At 34.6% G+C, this 17,215-nt stretch overlaps 1 protein-coding gene across 1 annotated transcript in view; it reads right to left on the bottom strand.

Annotated features, from left to right (window-relative positions):
- Positions 1–17,215, bottom strand: part of LOC107557211 (FRAS1-related extracellular matrix protein 2-like) — a 63,076-nt gene that overhangs the window by 20,409 nt on the left and 25,452 nt on the right. The window contains 1 exon segment of the mRNA XM_016240546.1: positions 999–1,148. Within this exon segment, the coding sequence (XP_016096032.1) occupies positions 999–1,148 (150 nt within the window).

Raw genomic sequence — 17,215 nt, 5'->3', positions numbered from 1 at the left:
AGAGTAGACTACAATGCCGGCTGTTCTGACTCACAGACTGTAAGTACGTTTTCATATTTAAAGGATTTGCCTCTGACGATTCAAATGCGAGTTTTGAGCAGTGTAGATTAGTGCTTGTTGTTTGTCATTTCTCCGATCACAAATGCAGACATGGTTTTGTTTATGTGTTTATGTGCAACGCAACGCATAAAAAGACAGTATAAGTCATTATAATCAGTAATTATGCCCCCACTGGATGCAACAAATGCCTCGTTTATGGGTTTTAATGTTTTTGTCTCATCGCTCCGGGACACGGCATCACAGTATGGTAAGGGGCATAACAATTTCCGTCACATGCTTGAGGTATTCGGCCAATCACAACGCACTGGATAGCTGGCCAATCAGAGCACACCTCGCTTTTCAGACCGATGAGCTTTGTAAAAATCTATGCATTTCAGAAAGATGGGGCATAGAGGAGAAAAAAATTATGTTTTTTGAACCATATAAATATTTAATTACACCAAATACACAAAATAATGTTCTTTTTAGCAACATCATATGACCCCTTTAAGTTTGGGTTGACTGCACAGAGGACTCGGATGAACAGAGTTTTTTTATTTCAGCTTTGCTGAGAGTTCCAAGCTGCATTTTTGATGCCACACGTCACTTGTTCAAGGACTTGGCCGTAATATTCAATAATGCTAGCTGATAACTCTCACATTGATGAAATACCATCTGCCATTCTAGTTTGTTTGCAGAGGAAAAAAAGGAAGAGACAACATTTTAAAAGAAGAGGACTTTTTTATTGATCTATATTTTCCAAAACAAGTCAGGTTTTCTCCACCAAAAAATAAAAAAAAATGTATATTTTCTTTCACTGGCCATTAATTCAAATTAACTCTACATCTTATATGTAAATGACCTCTGTTATGATAGCCCATTGTATGAAATGAGCAACAATGCTGGTTGAGGATGGGAAAAAAGATGGATTATTGGGAAAATCAAACGGTATCACACACCTTCAGCAGAAACTGGGTCTGTTTTGCAGGACCTCACAGTGACCATAGCTTTTTTAGAAAGATCTGTCCCTGTCCTCCACACACGGACTTCAACGTGGCTGTCGCTCTCATCAACGTTATACTCCTGATTGCCAAAATAGAACACAGGGGCTGTGGGGGAAAATAAGCCAAAAAGATAAACAAACTTCCATAAATAATCAATTTCAATGAACTGATTTTTTTCCATTAATTTTACAGTCATTTGTAATCACTAAAAAAACAAAAATGGTTTATTTTATTTAATGATCATTATCCTGTTATTATTCTTTATTTAATTGCCATGTTAAATTCTCTTTTATATTGTTTATTGTTATCTTACAATATTCCTTTATCATAACTAAACATAACTTTAATATATTTTCTTTTGAAGGATATGAAAATATGTAAGCCTGTAAAATCCAATTAAATACAATGTTCAAAAGTTTCACTGTTAATGTTCGCAAGTTACAAAAGTGCAATGTAAAACCAGTTTAAGAAGTATTTTATTGCAGAACATAACTAAGAAAAAAGTTTTATTCATTACAGAATATTAATGAATTTTCCAGCCATGACCTTTAAGGTTTAATTAATTCAAGTGTTATTTTCAGATGTATATTCCGTGACCACAGGAACCCTGTTGATTGCAAATATTGAAATTATAATATATGTACGAACCCTCTAAATCAATCTTCCTTCCTCCTTTTTTATTCTGTGACAACCAAGAACACCTTATTATTTACATTTAATTGTAACAGTAGAGAAAAACCCTTGAATAAATCATGTACTGAATAGTAAATCAACCTCCTACCAAGTAATAAAAGCTGCATGACAGCTAAAACCAGCTCTGTTTCATAACCTACAGCTCCACCATCTCAACACCACTGTTCAGTTTGCCGACTGAACAGTGGACGCCGGTTTCTATGACAACAAACTGACACCTTGTATGGATGTTTGTGTTTTTCTCACCCATGGCGTCTTAAGAGCAGAGGTCCCTGGGAGAGGATTCAACAGCTGTCATCTCACATTATCTACAGGAAGCCACTTACAAAGAAATGCCTGTAACCTCTCTGTTCAGAACACACTCCAAACATAAGATCAGGTCACAAATTGCAGGGTTTAATCTGAATAGATTCATCTTCATGATAATACAAGGTATAAATACCAATAATACTTGCCCTGGACTAAGATTTTGTGGATGTTTCTATATATTTCTGATAACTAACAGACCAAAACATTTATTATTTTAATTTTTTACAGCCGTGGCGTATTAAAAATCATTTTCATAATTGAAACAAAGGTAAAATATAAATATCAAATGAAAATTTGAAATGTTGACTTGGCAAGTAAAAAGACTATAAAATAATTGAAATAAAAATGAATGCTATCTGAAAGCTTGTTTCTGCCATTGAATAAAGGTAATTGTGACTTTTTAACTCAATTCAGATTTTTATTTTCTCGCAATTATGAGTTTACATCTCGCAGTTCAGACTTTTTTCTCAGAATTGCGTGATGTAAACTTGCGATTCTGGCTTTTTTCTCAGAATTGCGTGATGTAAACTTGCGATACTGACTTTTTCCTCAGACTTGCGTGATGTAAATTTGCGATTCTGTTTTTTTCCTCAGAATTGCGTGATGTAAACTTGCGATTCTGTTTTTTTCCTCAGAATTGCGTGATGTAAACTTGCGATTCTGGCTTTTTTCTCAGAATTGCGTGATGTAAACTTGCGATACTGACTTTTTCCTCAGACTTGCGTGATGTAAACTTGCGATACTGACTTTTTTCTCAGAATTGCGTGATGTAAATTTGCGATTCTGGCTTTTTTCTCAGAATTGCGTGATGTAAACTTGCGATACTGACTTTTTTCTCAGCATTGCGTGATGTAAACTTGCGATACTGACTTTTTTCTCAGAATTGCGTGGTGTAAACTTGCGATTCTGACTTTTTCCTCAGAATTGCGTGATGTAAACTTGCGATACTGACTTTTTCCTCAAAATTGCGTGATGTAAACTTGCGATTCTGGCTTTTTTCTCAGAATTGCGTGATGTAAACTTGCGATTCTGACTTTTTCTCAGAATTGCGTGATGTAAACTTGCGATTCTGACTTTTTCTCAGAATTGCGTGATGTAAACTTGCGATTCTGACTTTTTCTCAGAATTGCGTGATGTAAACTTGCGATTCTGACTTTTTCTCAGAATTGCGTGATGTAAACTTGCGATTCTGACTTTTTCTCAGAATTGCGTGATGTAAACTTGCGATTCTGACTTTTTCTCAGAATTGCGTGATGTAAACTTGCGATTCTGACTTTTTCTCAGAATTGCGTGATGTAAACTTGCGATTCTGACTTTTTCTCAGAATTGCGTGATGTAAACTTGCGATTCTGACTTTTTCTCAGAATTGCGTGATGTAAACTTGCGATTCTGACTTTTTCTCAGAATTGCGTGATGTAAACTTGCGATTCTGACTTTTTCTCAGAATTGCGTGATGTAAACTTGCGATTCTGACTTTTTCTCAGAATTGCGTGATGTAAACTTGCGATTCTGACTTTTTCTCAGAATTGCGTGATGTAAACTTGCGATTCTGACTTTTTCTCAGAATTGCGTGATGTAAACTTGCGATTCTGACTTTTTCTCAGAATTGCGTGATGTAAACTTGCGATTCTGACTTTTTCTCAGAATTGCGTGATGTAAACTTGCGATTCTGACTTTTTCTCAGAATTGCGTGATGTAAACTTGCGATTCTGACTTTTTCTCAGAATTGCGTGATGTAAACTTGCGATTCTGACTTTTTCTCAGAATTGCGTGATGTAAACTTGCGATTCTGACTTTTTCTCAGAATTGCGTGATGTAAACTTGCGATTCTGACTTTTTCTCAGAATTGCGTGATGTAAACTTGCGATTCTGACTTTTTCTCAGAATTGCGTGATGTAAACTTGCGATTCTGACTTTTTCTCAGAATTGCGTGATGTAAACTTGCGATTCTGACTTTTTCTCAGAATTGCGTGATGTAAACTTGCGATTCTGACTTTTTCTCAGAATTGCGTGATGTAAACTTGCGATTCTGACTTTTTCTCAGAATTGCGTGATGTAAACTTGCGATTCTGACTTTTTCTCAGAATTGCGTGATGTAAACTTGCGATTCTGACTTTTTCTCAGAATTGCGTGATGTAAACTTGCGATTCTGACTTTTTCTCAGAATTGCGTGATGTAAACTTGCGATTCTGACTTTTTCTCAGAATTGCGTGATGTAAACTTGCGATTCTGACTTTTTCTCAGAATTGCGTGATGTAAACTTGCGATTCTGACTTTTTCTCAGAATTGCGTGATGTAAACTTGCGATTCTGACTTTTTCTCAGAATTGCGTGATGTAAACTTGCGATTCTGACTTTTTCTCAGAATTGCGTGATGTAAACTTGCGATTCTGACTTTTTCTCAGAATTGCGTGATGTAAACTTGCGATTCTGACTTTTTCTCAGAATTGCGTGATGTAAACTTGCGATTCTGACTTTTTCTCAGAATTGCGTGATGTAAACTTGCGATTCTGGCTTTTTTCTCAGAATTGCGTGATGTAAAGTCTGAATCACGTGAAAAATTGCATGTTATAAAGTCAGAATTATGGGATATAAACTTGCAATTCTGACTTTAATTGTGAGTTTACATCTCACAATTCTGACTTTTCTCAGTCTGAAAAAAAGTCTGGATTGCAAGGAAATAAGTCAGAATGGCAAGTTTGTATCTCACAATTCTGACTTTGTTTTTCACAATTGCGAGTTTATATCACGCAATTCTGAGATAAAAAGTAATGATTACCTTTTTTATTTTTTATTTAGTGACCGAAACAGGCTTCCAACTACACAGAAATATAAATAAAAATTACAAAAGTACTAAAACTACAATTAAATTAAAACATAACTGAAAATATAAAAATAATAGTTAGTTAAATTGAATTAATAGATACTATAATAATACTAAATACTACTACTAATAATAACAACACTTGTGTTGGATTCTGGCTCATGTAAACATACTAATCCCACAATTTTCTAACCCACTATTATTAGAGACAAAAATATGCAATTATCAATCATTTCTGCACGTCAGTTCTTGACTATTTAAAACACTGATATTAAGACAGTGAATCCTTCACATTTTCTCGTAATTGCCCAAGAAAAAGGTACTAAATTATTGTGAGTGATTTCAAGGGTGTTGCTATTTGGTTGCTAAGGCATTCTGAACATTTGTTGCCATGTTTTTGCAAGGTGAATTCTTACTGGACCACGTCTCTAAAACATTCTCATCCCTAGATACAGCTTGAGACATTTTTTCAAAGCACAAACATGATTTCAATAAAATTGAAAGTACAATATTCATGGTTAAGATGTTTTAAAATGATTCAAATGTTGAAAATGAGGGGAAGCATTAAAAAAGAATTTGTGTGTTGAAATATTCACAGCCGCATGAGACGAAGGGTGAAGCTGAAGGTTAAAGCCCCTCAGGGTAAAAGCTCATACACAGAATATTTAAAACACTGATATTAAGACAGTGAATCCTTCACATTTTCTCGTAATTGCCCAAGAAAAAGGTACTAAATTATTGTGAGTGATTTCAAGGGTGTTGCTATTTGGTTGCTAAGGCATTCTGAACATTTGTTGCCATGTTTTTGCAAGGTGAATTCTTACTGGACCACGTCTCTAAAACATTCTCATCCCTAGATACAGCTTGAGACATTTTTTCAAAGCACAAACATGATTTCAATAAAATTGAAAGTACAATATTCATGGTTAAGATGTTTTAAAATGATTCAAATGTTGAAAATGAGGGGAAGCATTAAAAAAGAATGTGTGTTGAAATATTCACAGCCGCATGAGACGAAGGGTGAAGCTGAAGGTTAAAGCCCCTCAGGGTAAAAGCTCATACACAGAATACACAGGCGGAATCTTCAAGCAAACCCATTTCAGGACTTATCACAGCATACATGAACTGTGCTGAATCATCCGAGCATTATACTCAGTAGGGCTAATGAGGGATGATTCATGTGCAAAGCAGATGAATGACGGCATCTGCACCACAGAGAGCAAACTTGCAAAAGATTCAATTTTATGAAGAAGATACAATTAGACAAAGCTGCAAATTATCAAGTCCATATGGATATAGGCACACGAGGATAATTCATATCCAGATGTCCAAAGAAATGGTTTCGATAAGACCGCACCGTTAGATTCATATTCCAATTATCAAAAGTAGCTTGTGTTCATACAAAACATTCATTATATTGGCAAATATTTGCGGCTATCTCCCCCGAGATGTCCCGTTCCAATCAAAACCTCAGCACGTCACGTCTATTTCCGGGAGCCTGTTCTCGGCCACGAGTCTGTCAGAGCTTTTTAAAGCTTCAGGTGACGGATAAAAAGTCTGTGTTCTCCGATTCTGGAAACTCATGTTTGAACTCGTTAGCGCGTCTGTCGGCAGCATGGAGTGCGGATGGGTTTATGCAGTTTTGACAGCTTTGTGAAACATCTTTCAGAAAAAGGAGTAGGAAAAGGAGGTGGGAAGCATTGAGACTTGTGCAGTATTTAGTTGTATCTGTCAAAAACTGAAGCTATTTTTGCACTTTGGGAAAATAAGATTAGAAATTACTGTTAACTAGGAACGGATTCTGAAAAGAGACATCAACAACGTGTTTTTGGCATGTAGAATCTTTCTTTGTGACATTCTTGCATATTAAGCATAGCTGAGCTGTGGGATTTGTAGTGAAACCATGGACTGCTCCTCATTATTGTGGTTAGATCAATAGATTGATCTGTAAATTAAACTATTTGTTGTGAACACATTTTTATTTTAAATAACAGCTACTAAATAAAAGAATAAAGAAGATTTAGAAACTAACCACAACTACCATGGTGACAAGTTAAAAAGATAAAACTAAAATAATTGGTCTATTTTACCATAATTAATAAGCATAAACATTTTTGTGTATTTTTATTTTTAGGTTTTATTGATTCTATATTGAAATATTTCAGTTTTTACATGAAACCCCATTTTTTAATTATTTAAAACCTCTCATTGTTTTTATCTAGAGAAATACTTCTCTATTCAATTACGTATATAAAAAACACACACACACACACACACACTTTCAAAAGTATTTGAAGTCTCTTATGATTTCTCTATTTATTTGGTAAAAAAAAAAAACAGTAACAACAGTAATATTGTGAAATATTACTACAATTTTAAATACCTATTTTATATTTGAATATATTTTAAAATGTAATTTATTCCTGTCTTCAGTGTCACTTGATCCTTCAGAAATCATTCTAATATGCTGATTTGATGCTTAAGAAACATTTCTTTTTATTATCACTGTTAAAACTTGTTAAAACATTTGCGCTGCTTAAGATTTCACATTGATAAATTATTTTCAGGATGAACAGAATGTTCAAAAGCACAGCATTTATTTGAAAAAGAAATCTTTTGTAAATGTCTTTAATGTGATTAATATCTATCTATCTATCTATCTATCTATCTATCTATCTGTTTAATTATAAAAGTAAATGATCAAATTAGCCTCTATAAAAGAAAATCTCATTTAAAATTTGTTTATACAATTCATTTTCCCTCGAGTCCCTTGTAATAAAAAAAAATATATATATACAACAGCTACAGTTTTTGAAAGACATGACAACTATAAAACGACTATGGTACATTTGATACAGTTGATTTTATGGTACAAAACTAAAAAAACTCGTAGCAGTATTGATTTAGTCTGGAGCTACACAGGTGGTTTTCTAATGCAGAGGCGGTCTTTATGCCCCGAGGCTTCAACAGCACTGATTTAGTACTGACAGATTTATGTGAGCAATAATACCTGTGTGTACATTCCACACAATAAATGACAGCACAGGAAACAGCACAAAGCATTTCTTCAGACAGCTGGCTCTCTGATGTTGCAGATACTGCTGACAGAGAACACCATTTTAGCTCAGTGTGCAGCAGTTCTTGATGATCTGCATGGGTTTGGTGTGCATCTTCACGCAGCGTTCTGATATCGACGCCCGGGAAAGCTAAAGCACGAGGGGGTGATTCAGTGTACATAATGTGAATGTAATACTCATTGACAGTCAGTGCATGCTGAGTTGTGTGCTAATATTTGAGTTTCTCTAGACATAAACATTTGTCGTTCTCAGACTATGAACATCTGTCAAACAGACGCACATGCTGTCAGGCATTAATTTGAAATTAAAGACAGGTGTCTCTGCAGATATACTTCCTTCAAACAGTTATGTACACCACATTTTCTTGTATTCTCCACCTTCACCTAGGGCTACACTGTCATACAAATGATGCTGAGCAGAAAGCATCATGTCCAACATCAATCTCTGGCACTTGGATGGTCTCAGCCTCAGGCAGCACACATATGGACCTCTCACAGTCCATTCAGCCACCATCTAATGTATACTGCACACAAAACAGTGGTTTTCCAAAGAAAAGTTTCTTGAGCAGAAAATCAGCATATCAGTATGATTTCTGAAGAATCATGTGAGACTGAAGTCTGAAAATTCAGCTTTAACGTCACAGGAATAAATGGAATGAAATTGTAAAATATATTAAAATAGAAAAGTTATTTTAAATTGCAATAATATTTCACAATATTATCATTTTTACTGTATTTTTGAACAAACAAATGCACAAGAAACCTGAGACTTCCAAAAACAAATCTTACTGACACATAATTTTTTAATGGTACTGTATATTATATCCCAGATAGCACATGAATATTGTGGACACAATTTTTGAAGTGCGTGTTTTTATCTGAATTTTTTTTTTAAAGCATTTGTTTATATGGCATAGTTCATGCATTTAAAAAGCATAATATAATATAATATAATATATTTAACACCTGACAGTAAACATAGATGTACTGTAGATGAGCAAATGCTCGAAAATATATTATATTTGATGAACAGAAAGTTGGAAAGAACAGCATTTATTCTTAATAGAAATCTTTTTTAACATTATAAATATTTACTGTTACTTTTGAATAAATACTGTCAATTCAATGCATCTTTACTGAACTTTAAAGGGGTCCTATTATGCTTTTTCACTTTTTCAACTTTAGTTAGTCTGTAATGTTGCTGTTTGAGCATTAAAAAAAGATCTGCAAAGTTACAAAGCTCAAAGTTCACTTCAAAAGGAGATATTTCATTTAACAGAAATCACTTTTCAAAAACTACAACGAACGACTCGTTTGGACTACAACACACATTTTCCGGGATTTGTGATATCACAAATATCGACGAATGGGACGAGACCTGGTTGAGCTGCGCTAGAGAAGGCAACGAGTGTTATCACTAAGTCGGAGACACGCTAGTTTCCCCAAGGCAGATGAACTTAGAGTGGTTACAATCATCCGGGTTTAAATCGCACTCAAATTTATTTGATATTGACGCAATATTTATACTGAAGCGCGCAGGCGGCTATGGTAAGGGGCATGACATTTCCCGACCAGGCGCCGAGTGCTGCCAATCACAACACACACTGGCCCAGCTAACCAATCACAGCACATTTCGTATTTCAGAAGGCGGGCCTTCATTTGATACAGGAACTATTCAAGCCGTTCATGCCAGACTGGGGAGAGAGGTGTTGTAATAATGTAAAATATGTGAAAAATAATGTGTTTTTCGAACAACCTAGTATGAGAGCCTGTTCCAGTACACCCCCAAAACAAAATCAAAACTTTGTAAAAGAGCATAATAGGACCCCTTTAAAAAAAATCACATACAATGGAAATTCTAAACACATTTTCTGCTATTTTCAGTTTTCAAGATAACCTTTAACAAAGACTGCTGGCATCTTTGAATTATTTTCCCCATGCAAATATATTAATAAAGTCAAATTAATTTCAGTAACCCTGGCCCAAATGGCACATAAAAACAAAAACTATGAATAGTAATTTTTACATATAAATCAGGTGGTCTCTTCCTTTTAAAGGAGCCAGAACATCCTGCAGTGAGGACCAGATGTTTCACTGGAGTCACTAGTCTTTGTTGTACTCTTTATCCCTGCAGCAAAACATCTCTTCAGTTTTAATCTGCAGTGTGCTCAGTCGCTGCCAGCCAAACAACACTGAGCTCGGCATCCGGACCATGTTTGTTTTGATGCAGTTCATTAGCTCTCAGAGAGAGACAGCAGTATGGAGTGTAACTTCCTGACTTAGTCCACCACACGGCTCACCGACTTACTGAAAAAAGCAAGAGTATTTTGAAAACAGCTAAACTACCATCACTCAACTGAAAAGTGTATAGTTTTTCACTAGTTTTAGTTACCCTCCAATGCGGTCTTGCTCATACAGAGGCAGCAGCAAACCACTTCTCATGTTTAGCACACATACACACAACTGAGAGAAAGTAATTGAGTTTTGGACTGAATTTACAGCTGTAGTTTTGACCTTCTTTCCTTGCTCGTTGAGATCTTCTCTCCAGCATTCAGAGATAAAATCATTCCTGCATTGCCTGAGGGAGTCAACCTTTGTCTGTTTACCTACCTGCAAACTCCTACCTTAAATATATATATATATATATACACACAAATATATACACATACATATACACACACACACACACACACACACACACACACACACACATATATACACGTGCACACACTTCCAGTCTTTTTTCTCATTGTCTCTGATCATTTGGGGGAGGTGTTGTACTTTACTTTGTCAGAGCTGTGTTTATCTCTCCATCTGCTGTTAACCACTCAACATAAATCTAAATCACATGGAGAATAGCCTAAATTTCACTCGCTTCATTCTGATCTGAAAATTTGATAAACAGAAAAATAAAAACAGAAATGATACACAACCTACTTGAGGAGCCCAACTAGGGCCACCAGATCAATAATTCATTTGTGTGTATGTGCTAGTGTGTGTGCACAAGAGAGAAACCGAGGAGAACGGGATGATACAGATTTTGGAGGTATGCACAATTTCATACAGAATTTCATTTTTACTATTCACAGTCAGCATTTCACAAGTAGAAAGTGTGTAGAAAAATAACTCTTACACACACACACACTATTTTTCAGCATCTCATGCAAGTGTGTCGCATTTTTTAAATTTAAGATCAAGTTTCCGTTTCAATTGATTCCAAATTGACACAATGCTCTAAAATGCATATAAAATACAAATCACGCATGTATACACTACAAAAGTGTTCTCAAAAGAAGCCTCTTATGTTCACCATTGCTGCATTGATTTGATCAAAAAATATATTTTAAATTATGAAATATTATTTCAATTTCAAAAGAAGTAATATATTTTAAATGGTAATTTATTCCTGTGATGTTAAAGCTGAATTTTCAGCATCATTACTCAGGTCTTCAGTGTCAGATGAGCCTTCAGAAATCATACTAATATGCTGATTTGCTGCTCAAGAAACATTATCTGTTGAAAACAGTTGTGCTGCTTAATATTTTTGTAGAAACGGCGATAAATTGTTTTTCAGGAATCTTTAATGAATAGTTCTAAAAAACAAAATTTATTTGAAATAGAAATCCTTTGTAACATTATAGAGATATTAACTGTCACTTTTGATCAATTGAATGCATCCTCGCTGAAATGTTTTTTTTACATTTTGTTTAAAAATCCTACTGTAGTGTATACTAGGTAAAATAGTAATTTTTTATTAGATTACCATTGTTATTGATATTTCATTCCATAATAAAATGTAAGTACATTTTAGGTGATTTGAGCTTGTTGCAATGCAAAAAAAGATACATATACATATATATGTAATATATATATTAGTGCTGTCCAACAATTGATCACATCCAAAATAAACGTTTTTTGTTTACATAATAAATATACACAGTATACACGCATATATTATGTATATATAAATACAAACACATGCACATATATATTTAAGAAAAATATATGTTATGTTTATATATTAAATATATTTATATATAATATAAAATACTAAGTAAATGATTAAAGCCTTAAGGAACCTCATAGCCTTCATGTTAAACATAAATAATCACAATAGGCTGAAACTCTATGCTCTAACACTGAATTTAAGGAGTGTTTTGCTACCGCAGGATGCTGATTGATGTTTAGGTGGTTTTAGCCCAGATTTACTGATAATGGCTTCAGATAGAGCGAGATAAGATCTAATACCTTTAGGATATTGTACCATAGACAAGAGGATTGCCCCAGAAAAAACTTCAGTAGCCTGAGGTGTGTGTGCGAGGGGTTTTAAAAGGAAGGTAAAGACTCAGAAAGACGTGCCAAAACAAAGCACCATCAACACCCTCTAATTACACAGTCTCTTACTTACACACACACTCTCTCTTTATGCTTTAATAAACACTATTTGTCAGATATACCGAATGCAGCATGCTCAGCTGAACTTAACTTGATGAAAGCTTTCACCTTCGTGTCACATGGGAATTAGCACTAATCCACGTTAAGCATCGAGCAGCACAGGGATTCAGTCGCACAGCGGTATATACACATGTGTATGTATAGTTTCCCAGCCAAAGGATGAACTCTATCCCTTCCAGCTCTCTCCTGAGTGCAATTTCACGCTTTCTGTCTGAGGTGGGCTAAGCCAGTGGCTCCTATTTTCCTCAGCAAACTTTTGAGAGGTGCCATAATAACAGCAAAACAGAGATAAAAGAACAAAAATCCATTCGCTTTCTGCTGAAAAATAATTAATTCTGTTGCTTTGAGGAAAGAAGGCTTTAGAATAACTCAACTTTATCTGTGATTTCAGGCCTCATAACGCTGGAGGAAAAAGAGACTCCTATGCAAACTTCAGCGTTGCCCATTTACATGTGCATTGTGTCTATTCTGGGTTCATCCGCTGGCTGCTGTATGTGCAAGAGACACAGAAATTCTGCCGCTATACAAGGCTTTGGAAAAAGATAAATGGCTCTTTAAATATCACTGCGTGTTGAACTAACAAATAAATATCTGTCTGAGCATGATATGGACCATGAATAGCTCTATTTGTATGGTTTACAGACTGAATTGTAAGTAATAAATGTTTTTAAAAGAAAAAATATTCTAGTTTTTATTTGTTACTTTTTGTACTTTTATTGTTTTTTGGGGAAAAAGTGGAACAGGAAATGACGCGAGCCAGACTCAAATTTCCCACATAAGCGCTATAGCATGAGCACTATACCACTATGCCACAGCTCCAACCATGTTTATTATAGTTAAAAAAAAAATTAAAACCATAAAAAACTGGTTGTTGTAATAATGTAAAATATGTGAAAAATAATGTGTTTTTCGAACAACCTAGTATGAGAGCCTGTTCCAGTACACCCCCAAAACAAAATCAAAACTTTGTAAAAGAGCATAATAGGACCCCTTTAAAAAAAATCACATACAATGGAAATTCTAAACACATTTTCTGCTATTTTCAGTTTTCAAGATAACCTTTAACAAAGACTGCTGGCATCTTTGAATTATTTTCCCCATGCAAATATATTAATAAAGTCAAATTAATTTCAGTAACCCTGGCCCAAATGGCACATAAAAACAAAAACTATGAATAGTAATTTTTACATATAAATCAGGTGGTCTCTTCCTTTTAAAGGAGCCAGAACATCCTGCAGTGAGGACCAGATGTTTCACTGGAGTCACTAGTCTTTGTTGTACTCTTTATCCCTGCAGCAAAACATCTCTTCAGTTTTAATCTGCAGTGTGCTCAGTCGCTGCCAGCCAAACAACACTGAGCTCGGCATCCGGACCATGTTTGTTTTGATGCAGTTCATTAGCTCTCAGAGAGAGACAGCAGTATGGAGTGTAACTTCCTGACTTAGTCCACCACACGGCTCACCGACTTACTGAAAAAAGCAAGAGTATTTTGAAAACAGCTAAACTACCATCACTCAACTGAAAAGTGTATAGTTTTTCACTAGTTTTAGTTACCCTCCAATGCGGTCTTGCTCATACAGAGGCAGCAGCAAACCACTTCTCATGTTTAGCACACATACACACAACTGAGAGAAAGTAATTGAGTTTTGGACTGAATTTACAGCTGTAGTTTTGACCTTCTTTCCTTGCTCGTTGAGATCTTCTCTCCAGCATTCAGAGATAAAATCATTCCTGCATTGCCTGAGGGAGTCAACCTTTGTCTGTTTACCTACCTGCAAACTCCTACCTTAAATATATATATATATATATACACACAAATATATACACATACATATACACACACACACACACACACACACACACACACACACACATATATACACGTGCACACACTTCCAGTCTTTTTTCTCATTGTCTCTGATCATTTGGGGGAGGTGTTGTACTTTACTTTGTCAGAGCTGTGTTTATCTCTCCATCTGCTGTTAACCACTCAACATAAATCTAAATCACATGGAGAATAGCCTAAATTTCACTCGCTTCATTCTGATCTGAAAATTTGATAAACAGAAAAATAAAAACAGAAATGATACACAACCTACTTGAGGAGCCCAACTAGGGCCACCAGATCAATAATTCATTTGTGTGTATGTGCTAGTGTGTGTGCACAAGAGAGAAACCGAGGAGAACGGGATGATACAGATTTTGGAGGTATGCACAATTTCATACAGAATTTCATTTTTACTATTCACAGTCAGCATTTCACAAGTAGAAAGTGTGTAGAAAAATAACTCTTACACACACACACACTATTTTTCAGCATCTCATGCAAGTGTGTCGCATTTTTTAAATTTAAGATCAAGTTTCCGTTTCAATTGATTCCAAATTGACACAATGCTCTAAAATGCATATAAAATACAAATCACGCATGTATACACTACAAAAGTGTTCTCAAAAGAAGCCTCTTATGTTCACCATTGCTGCATTGATTTGATCAAAAAATATATTTTAAATTATGAAATATTATTTCAATTTCAAAAGAAGTAATATATTTTAAATGGTAATTTATTCCTGTGATGTTAAAGCTGAATTTTCAGCATCATTACTCAGGTCTTCAGTGTCAGATGAGCCTTCAGAAATCATACTAATATGCTGATTTGCTGCTCAAGAAACATTATCTGTTGAAAACAGTTGTGCTGCTTAATATTTTTGTAGAAACGGCGATAAATTGTTTTTCAGGAATCTTTAATGAATAGTTCTAAAAAACAAAATTTATTTGAAATAGAAATCCTTTGTAACATTATAGAGATATTAACTGTCACTTTTGATCAATTGAATGCATCCTCGCTGAAATGTTTTTTTTACATTTTGTTTAAAAATCCTACTGTAGTGTATACTAGGTAAAATAGTAATTTTTTATTAGATTACCATTGTTATTGATATTTCATTCCATAATAAAATGTAAGTACATTTTAGGTGATTTGAGCTTGTTGCAATGCAAAAAAAGATACATATACATATATATGTAATATATATATTAGTGCTGTCCAACAATTGATCACATCCAAAATAAACGTTTTTTGTTTACATAATAAATATACACAGTATACACGCATATATTATGTATATATAAATACAAACACATGCACATATATATTTAAGAAAAATATATGTTATGTTTATATATTAAATATATTTATATATAATATAAAATACTAAGTAAATGATTAAAGCCTTAAGGAACCTCATAGCCTTCATGTTAAACATAAATAATCACAATAGGCTGAAACTCTATGCTCTAACACTGAATTTAAGGAGTGTTTTGCTACCGCAGGATGCTGATTGATGTTTAGGTGGTTTTAGCCCAGATTTACTGATAATGGCTTCAGATAGAGCGAGATAAGATCTAATACCTTTAGGATATTGTACCATAGACAAGAGGATTGCCCCAGAAAAAACTTCAGTAGCCTGAGGTGTGTGTGCGAGGGGTTTTAAAAGGAAGGTAAAGACTCAGAAAGACGTGCCAAAACAAAGCACCATCAACACCCTCTAATTACACAGTCTCTTACTTACACACACACTCTCTCTTTATGCTTTAATAAACACTATTTGTCAGATATACCGAATGCAGCATGCTCAGCTGAACTTAACTTGATGAAAGCTTTCACCTTCGTGTCACATGGGAATTAGCACTAATCCACGTTAAGCATCGAGCAGCACAGGGATTCAGTCGCACAGCGGTATATACACATGTGTATGTATAGTTTCCCAGCCAAAGGATGAACTCTATCCCTTCCAGCTCTCTCCTGAGTGCAATTTCACGCTTTCTGTCTGAGGTGGGCTAAGCCAGTGGCTCCTATTTTCCTCAGCAAACTTTTGAGAGGTGCCATAATAACAGCAAAACAGAGATAAAAGAACAAAAATCCATTCGCTTTCTGCTGAAAAATAATTAATTCTGTTGCTTTGAGGAAAGAAGGCTTTAGAATAACTCAACTTTATCTGTGATTTCAGGCCTCATAACGCTGGAGGAAAAAGAGACTCCTATGCAAACTTCAGCGTTGCCCATTTACATGTGCATTGTGTCTATTCTGGGTTCATCCGCTGGCTGCTGTATGTGCAAGAGACACAGAAATTCTGCCGCTATACAAGGCTTTGGAAAAAGATAAATGGCTCTTTAAATATCACTGCGTGTTGAACTAACAAATAAATATCTGTCTGAGCATGATATGGACCATGAATAGCTCTATTTGTATGGTTTACAGACTGAATTGTAAGTAATAAATGTTTTTAAAAGAAAAAATATTCTAGTTTTTATTTGTTACTTTTTGTACTTTTATTGTTTTTTGGGGAAAAAGTGGAACAGGAAATGACGCGAGCCAGACTCAAATTTCCCACATAAGCGCTATAGCATGAGCACTATACCACTATGCCACAGCTCCAACCATGTTTATTATAGTTAAAAAAAAAATTAAAACCATAAAAAACTGGTTCCATAAAATAAAATAAACCTAAACAAATATCACTAAATAATAATATAAGAAATAATTAAATTAAATAATAAAAATATTGTATATTTTATATATATATATATATATATATGTATATATAATAGTTCTAATTTTGGTAATTTCAAATTGGTAATAAAATAACTAAAATTGAAATAATACTAATATAACACTGGCTCCTACTTATTCACCCCGTTTATGACACAGAAGTGAGTTTGTTTCTTTCTTTGTTCAGGTCACGTGTACAGTATATTATCGTCAATATGACCATCAATATTTCCTGGAGTGAAGATTTCATGTTCCTTTAAATGTTT

This window comes from Sinocyclocheilus grahami, unplaced genomic scaffold, assembly GCF_001515645.1.
Source record: "Sinocyclocheilus grahami isolate Dianchi unplaced genomic scaffold, SAMN03320097.WGS_v1.1 scaffold593.1, whole genome shotgun sequence".
Lineage (NCBI taxonomy): Eukaryota > Metazoa > Chordata > Actinopteri > Cypriniformes > Cyprinidae > Sinocyclocheilus > Sinocyclocheilus grahami.
This window is presented reverse-complemented; position numbering and strand designations above follow the sequence as displayed.